Source organism: Ictidomys tridecemlineatus, chromosome 5 (assembly GCF_052094955.1).
Source record: "Ictidomys tridecemlineatus isolate mIctTri1 chromosome 5, mIctTri1.hap1, whole genome shotgun sequence".
NCBI lineage: Eukaryota > Metazoa > Chordata > Mammalia > Rodentia > Sciuridae > Ictidomys > Ictidomys tridecemlineatus.
Genome location: NC_135481.1, coordinates 153,307,061 through 153,322,339, shown reverse-complemented (window position 1 = coordinate 153,322,339; position 15,279 = coordinate 153,307,061). Strand labels below are relative to the sequence as shown.

General features: G+C 39.3%; 1 protein-coding gene across 5 annotated transcripts in view; it reads left to right on the top strand.

The window, feature by feature from the left end:
• The window catches only part of Syndig1 (synapse differentiation inducing 1), a 200,039-nt gene that overhangs the window by 75,786 nt on the left and 108,974 nt on the right, over positions 1-15,279 (top strand). For all 5 annotated transcript variants that reach the window (XM_040274515.2, XM_005334593.5, XM_040274516.2 and 2 more), the window contains one exon: positions 971-1,530. In XM_040274515.2, coding sequence (XP_040130449.1) covers positions 1,051-1,530 — 480 coding nt within the window. In that variant the 5' untranslated portion in view covers positions 971-1,050. The remainder of the gene's footprint in view (positions 1-970; positions 1,531-15,279) is intronic.

Here is a 15,279-nt window from a genome sequence, read left to right as displayed (position 1 = left end):
TCCCCAGATGAAATGCTTTCATGCATAACAGTTATTAACTTGCAAACAGAGAAAGCCTGGGGAAATTCATTTTTTTTTTATCTTTCCGAAAATCTTAAGCTCTAGTTTCTTTCCTCTTCCTCCTCCCTCTCCCTTTTTCCTTCTTCTTGCCTTTCTCCCTGTCCCGCTCTCACCCTCTTCTCTTGTTATTTTTTTCAGATTTGCATGCCTAGAAAAATAGGAACACAATCTAGGGAGAAAACAGTTTGGAGTACTTCTTAATGGTATCACAAATGTGTAGGTGTTTTACAAAATCAAGTAAATCAAAGCAGGGGAGTTTTTAGTGAGATTCCAGAGGCCATGCTGGGAACCCAGGAAGCATGTGTAAGTGTTGAGCTCATTTTAATATGCACACTAGAATGTACCAGTACACACATGCAAGTGTGTCTCTTTGGGGGAATTTTGTCCAGGTACAGTACTCATGGTATGGCTCTTCCTATCACTCATCTTCTAAATCTGCGTGGAACATTATTTTAAACCCTTTCTTCCTTGGGTGTGTGATTTTCTGCTTGAATGAATAGCACTGTACCTGGGAATAGTCAATCCACATTACAGATTTGCAGTCTTATTTCCCTGTGGACAGAGGAGATGCTAATGTGATTGAGTTTACCTGTGGGTTTCAGGATGTCTGTTAGCAATCAGAGGTTCTGTAGGGCTGCAGTGGATCCAGTTCTTGCAGTTTCCTTCGTTTGGAAGCAGAGACTTCATAGAGATGCAAGTAATCAATTTCAGGCTTACTCTGGCTGGCTGCCCTGAGAGAACCTTTTTAAAATTCACAGGAACAGGTAGGACTGCATATTTATCTCATTTTCACAGCCACTATGCATACTGGTTGACTGGTACAGTCTGAAACAATATGGGTCTGGATGATGAACTTTATGTTTGTTTCGAGTGAAATTTTTAGCTCATCTCTTGTTTTCTCCTCTTCCAGGAGAAATGGGTCCCATGAGGCAAGTGTGACCTGTGAGTCCAGCTCACCAGCCTGACGCCCAGCTGGGGAGGAAGAGGACCATGGATGGCATCATCGAGCAGAAGAGTGTGCTGGTGCACAGTAAGATCAGTGATGCTGGTAAGAGGAATGGATTGATTAATACCAGAAACTTCATGGCTGAGAGTAGAGATGGCCTGGTGTCTGTTTACCCAGCGCCCCAGTACCAGAGCCGCAGGGTGGTGGCCAGCACAGCACCAGCCAGCCTGGACAGCAGCAGAAATGAGCCTGTGCAGCAGCTGCTGGATCCCAACACCCTGCAGCAGTCGGTGGAGTCCCATTACCGTCCCAATATCATCCTCTACTCGGAAGGAGTGCTGCGCTCCTGGGGGGATGGCGTGGCTGCCGACTGCTGTGAGACCACCTTCATTGAGGACCGGTCGCCCACCAAAGACAGCCTGGAGTACCCAGATGGGAAGTTCATTGACCTCTCAGCTGATGACATCAAAATCCACACCTTGTCCTATGATGTGGAGGAGGAAGAAGAATTACAGGAGCTGGAGGTCAGAGGATGTGCTTAGGGGGGAACCTTCTGGAATGGAGCAGTGGGGTTGGTGGGGGTACTAGTGAGTGTCCAGCAAAAGTTAAGGAATGAAACTCGCATACAGAAATGCAGGGAAATTGAAAGCATTCTTGGTGCTCTTTAACTCCTGAGTATTTATGAAGGATGGAAGGAATGGAGAAAGATGAGGTGGATAAAGAATCAAGGGGACATCAGCAGTCAATCTGGTCAGAGGTGACCCAAAGTAAGCCACAGGGATGGGCAGTAGACACCGGCATTAGGGAGTCGGCTGGGGATCCTGCTGTTGAATGATCCATGAGGGAGAGAAGCCAGTGGCAAAAGTGAGCAAGACTAGAGGAACTCATGGTCCTAGAACCGTACAAGCCTGGAGATGCATGTGTGGGGACAACTGGGGAAGTGCTTTTGCTGACATATGTGGTTCCCTTAACTTGGAATTTCAAAGTTTCTCTTAAGGGATTATCAGTATTACTAAAATCTGCTGGAAGAAACAAATTGAAAAAGGGAAGATGAATTGAATTATTAGACAAATCTTTTTTTTTTTTAATGCGGGAGTTTGAACTGAGGGCTTTGCATATGTTAAGCCAGCACCCTATTACTGAGCTACATCCCCAGCCCAGGGCAGATTATTTATTTAGTAGAGTAGGGAAGAATGAGAGCCTTTGAATCACATGTGCTGAAGTGCACATATTAGACATGATGTGATAGGGCACAGTGGTTGAAGGTTGCAGGACATCTGTTCTTGCAAAGATGTGCCAGGTGGGAGGGTGAGAGCAGATATGCAAGGCTGTCAGCTAGAAGGCTATTGTCCAAGTTTGAGAAGTTACTCGACTGCAAGTAGGGTAATTTCCTAGGACATGAGTGGCAGGGAGGGATGGAGGTCACATTTTTGGTCAATTTGATGAGAAGCAAAGTGCAAATATTTGCAGTTTGAGTGTGGTCAAAAGAGAAAAGTTGTTTGTTTTTGGCTAAGTTGGGCAAGAACATTTTGTAGATGGAGGTAGATGTTCATGGCAAAGAATTCAGAATTAGAGCTGTTTGCTGGGGAAGTAAAGTATGCACACCACTTATGTGTGCAGGAGAGGTCAGCTTGCTGTTTGGGAGAGAAAAGACAGGTGGGAAGGGAAATCTAGTTTACTGCAATGCTCTGGACTGAAAAGAGAAGAAATGAGGGGTCCATTGTTGGTCCATGTTGGCCAAGGATCGATGCAGCTAGGGGAGCTTCAAGGACATGAGGATTTTAGAGATACTTGAGAGTAATGACTGGGAGGTAGTTGAATGTTCTAGAAGAGACTTCTAAAGAAATTGCCAGGTTGCATTGACAGTCTCTGAAAATATGATCTGACCTCTGGCTCCATGACTTTCCCCAGCAGGGTGTGGCCATCTGCCAGCAAGTGAGGCTCCTAGTAGGAGCCCTCTGCCTGTAAAATAAAGGGGAGGGAGAAAAAAAGAAGGAGGAGGTCTGGATAGAATCAGCCCTACTGTGGTAGTCGGCTTTTCAGTCCTGTGACCGAAATACCTGACCAGAACAACTTGGAGGAAAGTTTAGAGGATTCAGTCCATGGTTGGCTGGCTCCAAGGCAGAAACATGGTGGCAGAAGGGTGTGGTGGAGGAAAGCTTCTCAGCTCATGGCAGCTGGAAAGGAGAAAGGGCAGGGGAAAAGAAAAACCCTTTGAGACATGCTCCAAGTGACCTACTTCCTTCAACTAGGTCCCATCTCCTTTTCAACTGTCAGTGGATTAATCCACAGAAGAAGTGAGGGTTCTCACGATCCATTCATTGCCTAAAAGCCCCACCTCTGAATCTTGCTGCATTAGGGACCGTGCTTTCAACCCAGGAGCTTTCTGGTGACATCCAGATCCAAACTCTAGCACTCACCCACAGGGGAACCCAGACTGGGTGGAGAGGCCAGTGAGACCATAAAGAAGGGTGAGGGAAAGGCCTAGGAGACCAGCAGAGTCAGGACCAGAGGCCCCAGGTAGGTCCAGGTGCAGCTGGAGAGAGATGGCTGTCATCAGGAGGGAATTAAGAAGTGGAGAGATAAAACTGGATGTTGGAACAATTCCATGAAGGGAGTACAGACCTGACAGGCAAGCAGGAAGTCCTAGGAGAGAGCTTAACCCTACTGATACCTGTAAATTGGAGAAGAAGGGTCATGAAGTCAGCCAGAGTCCTTCTGGAAACTGGGAGGGTGCATTGGCTTCTGCTCAAGAGCCTGTGTCAAGTGTCTGCTGTTTTCCAGGGTCTGAGGGTTTGGCTGAAAGCAGAAGTCTAAATGCTGTCTGGCCAGCATGAATTCTGGAAAGCAGACACATCCAAGTGCAATTTGAACTTAGCACAGGAGTCCTGATGAAGGAATACCTTGTTGCCTCTGAATGCATCCCAACAGAGGATAGGGCTCCAAGCTCAGTGTGTGGAATGAGGGCATTTTAGAAAGGGCATCTATAACCCTGCATCTTGAGAATCAGAATAAGGAGGCTCATAGGGTGATTGGGAGAATCCTAGCCCAAAGGGACATAGTAAACACTGAGACAGATTACGTAGGAGTCTGCAAGGCTCAGTAACTGGTTGGGAATACTGAGACCCTTGGATTGTGGTGAGCATGGGAGCAACATGCCCCAGAAGAAAGTGAGGTCCCACTGTTGAGGACCTTAGCCATTTCGGGGAGGCTGGATTTAGGCAGGTTAATAACTTGGATGCCTATAAGACAGGAAGGACAGATAAGAGCTCAGAAGAAACCCTCAGGAGGAGTGGGCTGGGGACTGGAAAACCCATCTGGAACTGTCACCGTGACTGGCTCTAGCCTCATTCCTGTCACACCCCATGGGCCATGCTGCTAGACAACCTTGGTAGACTCTTCAGAGTAACTAAGAGAATACTCCAAAGTTTCATTCCCAAGACAACACAAAGCGAGCAGGACATACTTTGAAGGAATTGGAAACTGCAGACAGAGTGTCTTGACTTTGCGATTGGCCATGAGGAATCATGAAAGAGTTTTAGGCAGGAGAGCTATCTTCTGGTCTGGGTTTGGAGAAGGTGTTCTGGTTGCAGATTGGGACAAAGATACAGGAGAGATGGAGGGGAGATGGTGAAGTGCATGTGGATAGGACCAAAGTGGATGCAGAAAGCTCTGCTGGGGTCCCTCCAGAAACAATTCTTTTAATAATATGACAGTGGGAATCTTTAATCACAAAAATGCTGTCTACATTGTATTAATATTTTTAGAATGGTCTTTACTTATGATAGTAAAATGGTGAGCTAGAGAGCTATTTGTCACTGTGACCAAAATGCCTGACAAAAACAACTTAGAGGAGAAAAAAATTTATTTTGGCTCATGGATTCAGAGGTTTTGTCCATGGAGAGCCCACTTGCTCTGGGCCCAAGATAGGACAGAACATCATGGAAGAAGGGTGTGGTGGAAGAGTGCTACTCCATTCATGGTGGCCAGGAAGTAGAAAGAGAAAGGAGAAGGGACCACGGGAAAGATGAACTTTTTCAGGGCATGTCCCCAGTGATCCACCTCCTCCAGCCATTCCCCAGGTATGTTAGTGTTTTTGAATAATCAGTTCCCAACTGCAGCATGTCCCTGCAGTTTAAGGCTTTGAATAGTTACTATATTGAAAAAGTAAAAGAAATTGTTGAATGTCTCCATCATTCCATTCACTCATGTGGCTTTTATCCACCCCTTCATACCAGTACATCCATACACTTTCCTTAAATAACCACCCTACGTCAAGGTCAGTAGGAGATGAACAGATAATCTGAATGTCTTCTTACGCCTCAGTTAATTTCCTTCCTATTGCTTCATAAAGGACTGAACTCAAAAGAAGTCTATTCCTCCTTCTTAAACACTTGCATGGGCTTCTGACTGACCTTGTGAATAAACACAACCAGTATTTAATTGCAATTTTTTGATTCATAGTATGTTTGAACCCATAGTTCCTGCAGTCTGTTCCTGAGTCCATTTCATTGCAACAGTTTTTAACATAGTGACATCAGTTGATGTGGAGTTTAGAACTCTGCAAAGGTCTCCAGAGGAAATCTCTTACAATAGAACTTGGGAGGTGGTGTCAAGAGAGGCAGACTTGTCTATCCTGGTAGGTCCAGTGCTTTGACAGGTGGTGTAGATGTCTGGGGAAATGAGCTCTACCACATAACTGTGTTCCTCTGTTGCAACAACAGCAGTGATAAAACACCAGAAGCTATTTTTTAACAGGAATTTTTGGTCAAAATAACAGCACATACTCTATATTAATATTTTTAGAGTGAGCTTTGATTATACTGGTAAGATAAAGAATATTGTTTTTAATTCCTTGTCCATAAAAGTACTTCTCAATGACACTGAGGAAACAGCAAGTGATTTAAATTTGGGTCTGTTTCTTAGACACTTAGAGAAACTTCCTTTTGACATCCAGGGAATTCCACCAGACAAAAAAATGGCTCCCCACTGACTGAGGGAATGAGATCAAGACACGTTGTGACTATTGTCTTTTTTCTGATGCTGTGAAGGATTTTAGGGGATTGCCATAGTGGTTAACAAAGTCCTTTAGGAATTCCAAAATTACAAAGTTATTTTCCCAGAAACATTAATACAAGTGTAGGTAGCAATGGTGTTTTTTATTTCATTATTCCAGGCATGACACTTCTAATGACTGAATCAAATTGTTATCATATGTGCAATAACTGTTCTGTGATATACCTTTTGTTCCATTCCATGTAAAAATAAAGGGATTTGTATCAGTTACTATCTACTGCATAACAAATCATCCCAAAACTTAGTGAGTTAAAACAACACATATTTATTTAGCTCATGATTCTGAGTTAACAATTTGAGTTGGTCTTAGCTGATTCATTATTCTTCTGGTTCCACCTGGGTTCACTCATTTGTCTGGAGTTAGCTGGACTTGCTGAGTATCTGTGTGTAAGAATGTTAATTGACTATTGGCTACAGTGACAGAAATGACTGGACCACATTTCTTTCATCATCCAGCAGGATAGTCCAGGCTTCATCATATGGCAGCCAATGTAAGGGTCCCAGTAGCAGCAAGAGAAGATGAGATCCACTGTCTAAATGATTTTCAAGTCTTTGACTTTGTCACACATATAGTTGTCAATATGGGAGGGATTACTTGGAATCATAATACTGTTTCCCTCTGTATTCATAGGAATGGGTTTCAGGACCTCTGGCAGATACTAAAACTTGTAGATACTCAAATCCCTTTTATAAAATGCTGTAGTATTTACATATAACCTATACACATCCTCCCATGTACTTTAAATCATCTCCAGATGAATTACAAAACCTAATATAATGTAAATTCTGTGTCAAGAATTGTATTGTTTGGGGAATAATGACAAGAAGACAAATGTTTGTACTTCTGCAGTGCAGATGAAATTTTTCCCCAATATTTTCCATTCTTGGATAGTTGAATCAGCAGATGGGGGATGCACAGATCTGCAGGGCTGCCTGCAGAGGAATGTGGCAACAAATTGGGGATTAGCACTGCAACCACAGAGTAAGAAAGTGCAGACTCTTTGGCATACTTTTAAAAATCATGTAATTGAACAGAGTGACAATAGTCATATTGTGACTGAAATAAAAACATAGTAAATATTAATCTGGAGAGCTATTTCCCAGAATGAAATTCTACTTTAGGGGAAAAAAATGTGTTTTTTAAAGCCTCTGGAAATTCTATGGAAGACGGACATTGTTAACTGCCCAGTGCAGTTTTCAGACCACCAATGCACTGGTTAAGAGCCAAGTCCTGATGGCTGGAGCTCTGATAGCTGGACAGTCTGGCTCTTACCTGATCCTCACTCTACCAGAAGAGGCTCATTCCTGGCACTGATGCAGAATGTTCCTAGATACAGAGAGGTTTTGCTCACCTGACACACATTTCTGCAATACCATTCGGAGCCTTCAGTTGGCTTTGTGGTTGGGATAGTAACATGAATGGGCTCTCTAACTACTTTCAAGGGTGTTGATTGAAGGTCCTCACTAATGCAGCAGATGTTCTAGGATCTTTCCTTTCCTACCCTAAGATGAATGTGCTGTTAGTCACCAAGTAGAGCAGGTTGTGACTTGATATGAGATGGGGGGTATCAAAGGGCTCTGAGTGGTTTTTAGGACTGCCCACTGCACTCTGTCTTACTTGACGGGTATCCTGCCTGGGTGCATTCAGAACACTCTGAGTGGTGACAACGTGGCCTGGCGTCCCACACCCCAGGGACTCCTCCCTGCTATGAATATTGCTTCATCCATTTCCCAGCCAGGAGCTAAAAGCTGCAGCCTCTAACAAGACCAACAGTAAGAAACTGCTTCTTTTCTTCACACAAATAAAGCTCAGAGAGAAATTTCAAGGACAGATAATAAAGTAATCCTACAAAGTATACAATTGGAGATTAAAGGATGAAATTAAGTGGTTAGAGCCCCTGGCTGAAGAAAGCTTATAACCCTCACACTGTCAGAGATACTGACCAAATTTTGAAAGACACATTATTTTGCACTTGTGGTGACAGTGCACAGCTATTTGGATCCTTAAAGTACAGAGACTGTCATCATTTAAAACTTCACCCATGAAGGCTGAGACTTCTCTTTATTGAAGGAAGATAGGGGAAGGGAAACACAGATTTAGGAAGTGCCTGCTCTGTGTCAGACACTTTGTGTGCATTCTGCCATCTAGTCCTCACAACACTGGGGACAGGGGACACTACGGTTCCATGCTATTCATATGGAGGTGGAAGCTTGAGGTATTTCTAAGATCACATGATTAGCTTTGCTGGCAGCTCTTGGAGCTGAGACAAACCTACTGACTCAGGGCTTATCTCCTGATGTTAAATGATATTCTTACCACATTAGGGGGAAATGTATATTATGGTGAACTCCCATTTCATCATTGTGCTGGAGTTCACAAGTAAAGCACAAAAATACAGACCTGGGTTGTCCATGCCACTTCTTCACTTCTGTGAATCCTCAGTTGGGGCCCTCTAATGCTGTGGAGTAGGCCCTCTCATTTAAAGACTTGAAACATGTTGAGAACACAGAATTTTATAACTGCAATGTAGCCCATACATATGCTTCATTAATTATGTGGGGAAAAAGGGAAGAAGACTCAAACAATTTGAAGAAAATACAAAATCATGAATGAGAAAGAACAATAGCAAGTAGAAGAGTTAGACCCAGAAGAAGCAGAAAGAATTAAGGAAATGATTGATAACATTTAGAAAATTATTTTTCATAGCCCTAGGGACATTTGAGGTGCTGATTTGAGTGGGGGTGGGATTTTATTATTATTGCACTGGCTAGACCTCAAATACAATGTTGAATAGAAATAGAGAGAATGAATAATTTGCTTTACTCCTGATCTTTTTTGGAGAAAAGTTTTCATGATTCAGGCTTTTATGATCAAGGATGATATTAACTATAGTTTTTGTAGATGTTCCTAATCATGTGTAGGAAGATTCCTTTTGTTACTACTTCATTGAACAGTTTTTTTTTTCCCAATGGAAAGTTGGTGTTCAATGTGTCAGGTGCTTTTCTCTATTTCTTCTTAGGTTATCATGTATGGTATTTCTTTTCTTTCTTTTTTGTCCTTTAATGCTATCGTGTATTGCATCAAACCATCCTTGCATTTGGGTATAAATTCTGCCAGATTTGATTTTGTAATTGCTGGGTTTGATATTCTAGTAATTTTGTTAAGGTTTTTGATGTCTGTGTCCATGAGGGATATTAGTCTACAACTTTCATGTGCTATCTTTTCTGACTCTAGTGTCTGATAACATCAGCTCCTAGAATAAGTTAGAAACTATTCCCTCTATTTTCTTGAAAATTTTGTGTGGTATTGGTAATATTTCTTTTAAAATACTTTTAAAATACTTTTAAAACTCACCAGTGAAGCCATCTGGGTCTGGATTCTTCTTTGAAGAAAAAATTTCACTTTACTTTTCTGTTCCTTTTTTGGATTAAGTCTATTGTTTTAAAGAACATGTAAATACTTTTTCTTTTTTCATGACCCAGTTTTAATAATTTTTAATAATTCATGTCCATCTCATTTCAGTCGTCTCATTTGTTGGCATGAAGTTGTTCATAATATTCCATTTAAATTATTTTACTCCTGTAGGATTGGTAATAACGTCTCCTCTTTCATGCATCATTTTGGTAATTTTCTACTTCTTCTTTAGTCAGTCTAGTTAAGAGTTTATTAAGTTGGTTGATCTATTCAACTAATTGACTTCTGGTCCAACTGACTTTTTTCCTGGTTGTTTTTCTGTTTCCATTGGCTTAAATTTGTTCCTCTGTATATAATTTCTTTAGGTGAGAACTGGTAATATTTATTTGAGGTTTGTTTCTTTCACAATACATGTGCTCAAAGCTACAGCTTTCTCTCAAACATTGCTTTAACTGTCTACTATATATTTGGATTTTTAAAAAAATATTCATTTAGTTCAAGATATTTTCTGTATCCAGAAAATATTGTAACTTTTAATTTTACCACTGAATTATATATTAATGTGTTGTTAAACTTCTAAATATTTGGGGATTTTTCACATTGTTTCTATCATTTAGTCCTAATTCAATATCATTGTGGTTGAAGAACCTATCTCTCATATTGACTGGGACTTGATATATGGACTTATATATACTTTGTTCTAGAGACTGTGCCATGTGCACTTTGGAGAGGAGAATGAATGTTTATCTGTTGTGTGATGTATTCTGTAAATATTTGTTAGGTCATTTGGTTAATTATGCTCTTCGTGCCTGCTATCCTGGTTGTCTATGAGCCTTGTTGTTCCAGTTGAAAAGGGAATATTGGAAATGTTCACTCACTTTTGTGGATTGTTTATCTTTCTGTTGTGTCAGTTTTTTTTTTCATTCCAGCCTTCTCATGTGTTTGTATGATACACCTTTTTCTAACCTTTTACTTTGAACTTATATTTGTTTCTGAATTTAAAGTGTAACTCTTGTGGAAAGCACATAATTGGAGCTTATTATTTTAATTCAGTCTTACAATCTCTGTCTTTTGATAGGAATATTTAGTTCATTTGCATCAAATATGATTTTATATGATTGGAACTATGTATGCCATTTTCACTTTTGTTGTCTACATGTATCTTGATTTTTTTTGTGATTGTTTCTGTTTCTTCTTATGCTTTTTTGCAGATTAAATGTGTTTGTGGGTTTAAATATGTTTCAATTTCTCTGTTAGTATGTAACTGTATTTTTAGTTAATTTCTTAGTACATTCTATAAAGGTTATGATAAATAAGCATCTAACTCATTCAATTAACTTCATATTAAAATGCTAACTTTATTTTAGTAAAATGTAGAAATAATACTTTAATATAGTTCCATTTTCTTTCCCCTTTTGCTCATGTTTTCATGCATGCATTACATGTTACAAAACCAACAATGTTATAATTATTAATATATACCACTATGTCTTTTAAAGAAATATATCAGAAGAGAAAAATATATATATTTGCATAACATTATATAGTTACCCTCACTATCTTTACTGATTCCAATGTTCTCTATCTTTTCCTATGGATTCAAGTTACCATCTGGTGTCATTTTCTTTCAGTCTAAAGACTTCTTTTACTGTCTCTTGTATGACAAGATTTGCTAAGAACAAATTCTTTTAGTTTTTATTTACCTGAGAATGTCTGTATTTCACCCTTATTTTTGAGAGATAGTTTTGTTGCTGTAGAATTCTTGATTGTCAGATTTTTTTTTCACTTTGAATGTCACTATAGCCTTATTGTTTCATATGAAAAGTTACACATAAACTGGATTAATATTTCTCTATTTAGAGAAATCCTCCCCACCCCATCTTATGGCTATCAAGTTTTTTTTTTAACTTTCAGAAACTAGTGTCTCTTTTGCATTTTTCCTAGTTGAGACTTTTTAAACTTCCTGAATCTGTAGATTAATTTGGAAGCTTTGGACCATTAGTTCTTCAACATTTTCCTGCCTTTCCTCTCCTTTCTTTCTCAAAATCCCACTGGAAATATGTTGATGGACTTGATGTTGTCCCACAGATGTTTGAAGTTCTGTCATTTTCCTTTAACATTTTTTTCTCCTCTGTTTTTCGGGTTGGATAATTGACTTATTTTTCAAGTGTGTGGTGGCAAATCTTCTATTGAGCTTTTCTTGCAAGTTTTTATTTCAGAATGTACTTTAAATTTCATAATTTCCATCCAGTTACTTTTTAAATAATTTCTGTCCTTCTATTTTTATATTGAATCATTGTCATCAGGTTTTCCTTTAATTCTTAAGAGAGTGTGTGTGTGTGTGTGCGCGCGCACAAGCACTTGAATGCTTATTTGTGTGTGGTTAAATTGAATATTATGTTGTCATGACTTGGGATCCGCTTTTCTTCTCTGAGGTTATGATTGCTATATGGTTCTTTCTTTCTTTCAAATTGCTATAGAGTTTTTTTGTTTTTACTTTGTATTTTTTTTCATGGCTCACCTGGGCTAAATCTATAGAATAATTCTCCTCTGTAGTGTTTAGCTACTGATGTCTCTCCACAGTTTTGTTTCATTTGTTTATTTAACTCTTATTTTTATTGTTCAGCCTGAGTTCCTTGGGTTTACCCTTGGATCTGTGCAATTAGACATCAGTCAGTTAATTACTGGTTAGAAATTGAGCTCAGATACTTCAAGTAGATACAGCTTTCACCATCTGCCAACAGACCTGTGCGTGGTTGGGTGAATACACTCTAGACGCAGACAATTCCCAATCTGCTTAGGTTTTACTGTCTACATGGCTCCCTCCTGCCCCATCTGAGCCAGAAGTTCAGCCTGGGATGAGAGCGAGATTACCATGCCTCTCTCTCACTACAGCTTGCTCATTTCTAGGAGCTCCTGGCTTATCCTCCAGTTTGCCATTTGATCCAACAAGCCCTCTCCTTAAGCTGGAAGAACTTCAAGCTTCTCCCATCTGTAGCTGGGCATGGGTTTTCCACCTTCTGCTCCTAGTCACTTCAGCCCCTCCTAGCAGTGAAGTTCCTTGTTTATACAGCCAGCCAAAGCTTAGTAGAAATATTCCATGGACTAAGCTGGTGGGGATCTTGGAGCTGCCCAAAGCAAGAACAGCCCAGACCCCTACAGTTCTTACTCAAAATTCCATTGCTTTTCATAAATAAACATCTTTAACATATTATTGACCAATGGTCAGTTTGAAAGCCATGACCTATTGTTGACAGTTTTGTCTAGTTGTTTAATAGGGTCAGATTTTACCTTCTTCCTGCTTTGCCATCTCAGAAGTCTTGCAGGACATTATCTGAAGTTCTGCCTATGCATTTACCAGCATGCATCAGATATGGACAAAGAATGTGTTCAGATACCCACAGATGGCTTGAGGTTAGGTTAAGAATTTTAATCAAATTAATTATCATTAAATGATATGACAAATAGTTGCTTATGGCATTAGAAAATTAAATTACTTATTCTTCTCCCTTGGGATAATCAATAAATAGAAAAATGTATTTAGATACTCTAGTTGCTTTTGGATCTATGTTGGATCACTCACACAAGGGAATCATTTTATATCCATGTGGTCACATCTTATCTCTGTTCCCCAAACTGCAGCAACCACTTTATTCTGTGATGAGGCATTTCATGGATAATTTTGACTCATCTAGCAGTTAAGTTTGCTTTCATGAAATGAGTATTTGCCACACTTGAGGACATGTCAAATATTTACAGTTTCCAAAGAAAATTTTTAAAATGTTTGGTGAAATATAAACATGATTGGAATAACTCTATGGTATCTAATGTTTTAATTTTCTGTACCAAGAAAAACTCACTTAAATGTGTAACTTAAGGCATGTTTCTCAAATAATAAAAGTCATTATCTTTACATTATCATCTTATATATTCTCATGCATGTCAAGAAAACTCATGTAGTTTCTAAAAATCATTTTATAAAAAGAAGAGAATGTTTCAGATGATAAATCCATCCTGCATAATAGTGCAAGTGGATCTTTCTTCATATTTCTCTGAAGTTCTTTTTGCTAAGCAAAGATGTGGGCACATCAAACCAAATGTGTATGCTAAAGAAGAGATTTTGTAATTGTTCATACTTGTACTATCAATACAAGCGGATGTCTGGATTGTGGCCTCTGCCACTAGTCAAAATTATGGGGGGAGTCTGTGGCTGCCTCATAAAGAGAATTATTGCCAGAGAATTTGAATTTCTTATAAGACCATAATTAAGGTAATGAAATCCGGCTTTTCTATATTTACATGTTGCTATGAGCTGCATGCTTTTTAACATGGTAATTGTGGCAAATGTAGTTTGAATAACAATGAAAAGAAGGCCCACAACTGTGATAAATATCTTTCATTCTCAGTTTTGAATAAATGCTAGTAGAATTTTTATTCTAAATGAAATTATAGTTTATTAAGTTTCCCCAAACTTAACTGAAATTCTCTCATCTCAAGTAATACTAATTTGAACAAAATTCAGTACAGATCAAAAGAATCCTTTGGAGTTTCCTGTAATGTAGATTTTCTCAATGGTTGATTAAAACATCTCTCTCCTTAGGCCTGCCAGTATCTGGAGCACTTTAATAAGTCTCTAATATGTGCATAAAACATGCTTCTGTGTTGACTAGCTTTGAGACTTGGGAATACCAATTTGACCAATGATGATAAAAACATCCTCTCCTACTCATCATACCATATAATTACAAGAGGTAAAAAGTATTGATAAACCTTAGACTTAAAGTGGAAGAAGCAAATTCTTTCAATTCAAAATATCAGTGATGAAAATGTGTTGGTTTCAAAGGGTGACTAGTCTTCGTATGACAATACAATTCAGATCTTGACTAATCACACTGCTGAAGAACAATGACAGAATACATCATTAAAATCCAACAATGAGCCAAACTTTTGTTTGTCAGTGCTGGGGAATGAAACCAAGGAACTTGTGTGTGTTAGGCAAGTACTCTATCATCGATCTAGACTTTCAGCCTTTAGCTTTTCTTTTAGCCAAACTTTTTCTTCTTCCTCTTCTTTTTTCCCGCAGCAAACCATTTCACAATATCTTCTAAAAACGTAAGAAAAATAACATATTTGAAAACAAATAGTTTGGGGTGCCTCATGAACTGTCATATGGAAAAAGTATTGTCATGAATGATGGATGGATCATGTAAATCTAGAGCACACTGCCCTGGATTTTTAAAATATCTAATAGATTTTCTAAATAACAAAAAGAAGCATTTTCTTTGTTTGAGAAGATGTACCTGTCAGAACCATTAGGAGGGCAAGGGAGCCTATGTCCTCACAGATAAAGAACAAACACATTAGTCTTTAGTGGAAACTGATATGACAGTGTCTGAGGTTTTTATTCATTTGGAAGAAACAGAAATGGAAGGAGGTAAGGAAGAGGCCCTCGCTGTGAAAAGTGTGTCAAATGATTTTCACCTGGGCTCCTCTTTAATACCACGTGTTCCCCTGCCTGAGTGGGGAAAAGTGGGAGAGCTGGGAGCCTGGCTGTCCTGCAAATTGTAGCAGGTTGAAGATCCCAAAAGATAAGATTTTTTTTTCTCCTAGAGAATGAAAAATACATTGTGTCCCATGTACCAGCCACCAGAGAAATGCTTGACTGTGATAGGAAAACTAGCCTCTGTCCACTTTAGAAAAATACATCTTCAAAACAAGAAGTACATGCTGTAGCACAGTGGTGTTAATTGAAAGACATCCCCAGAGTCTGCAGTACAGATTT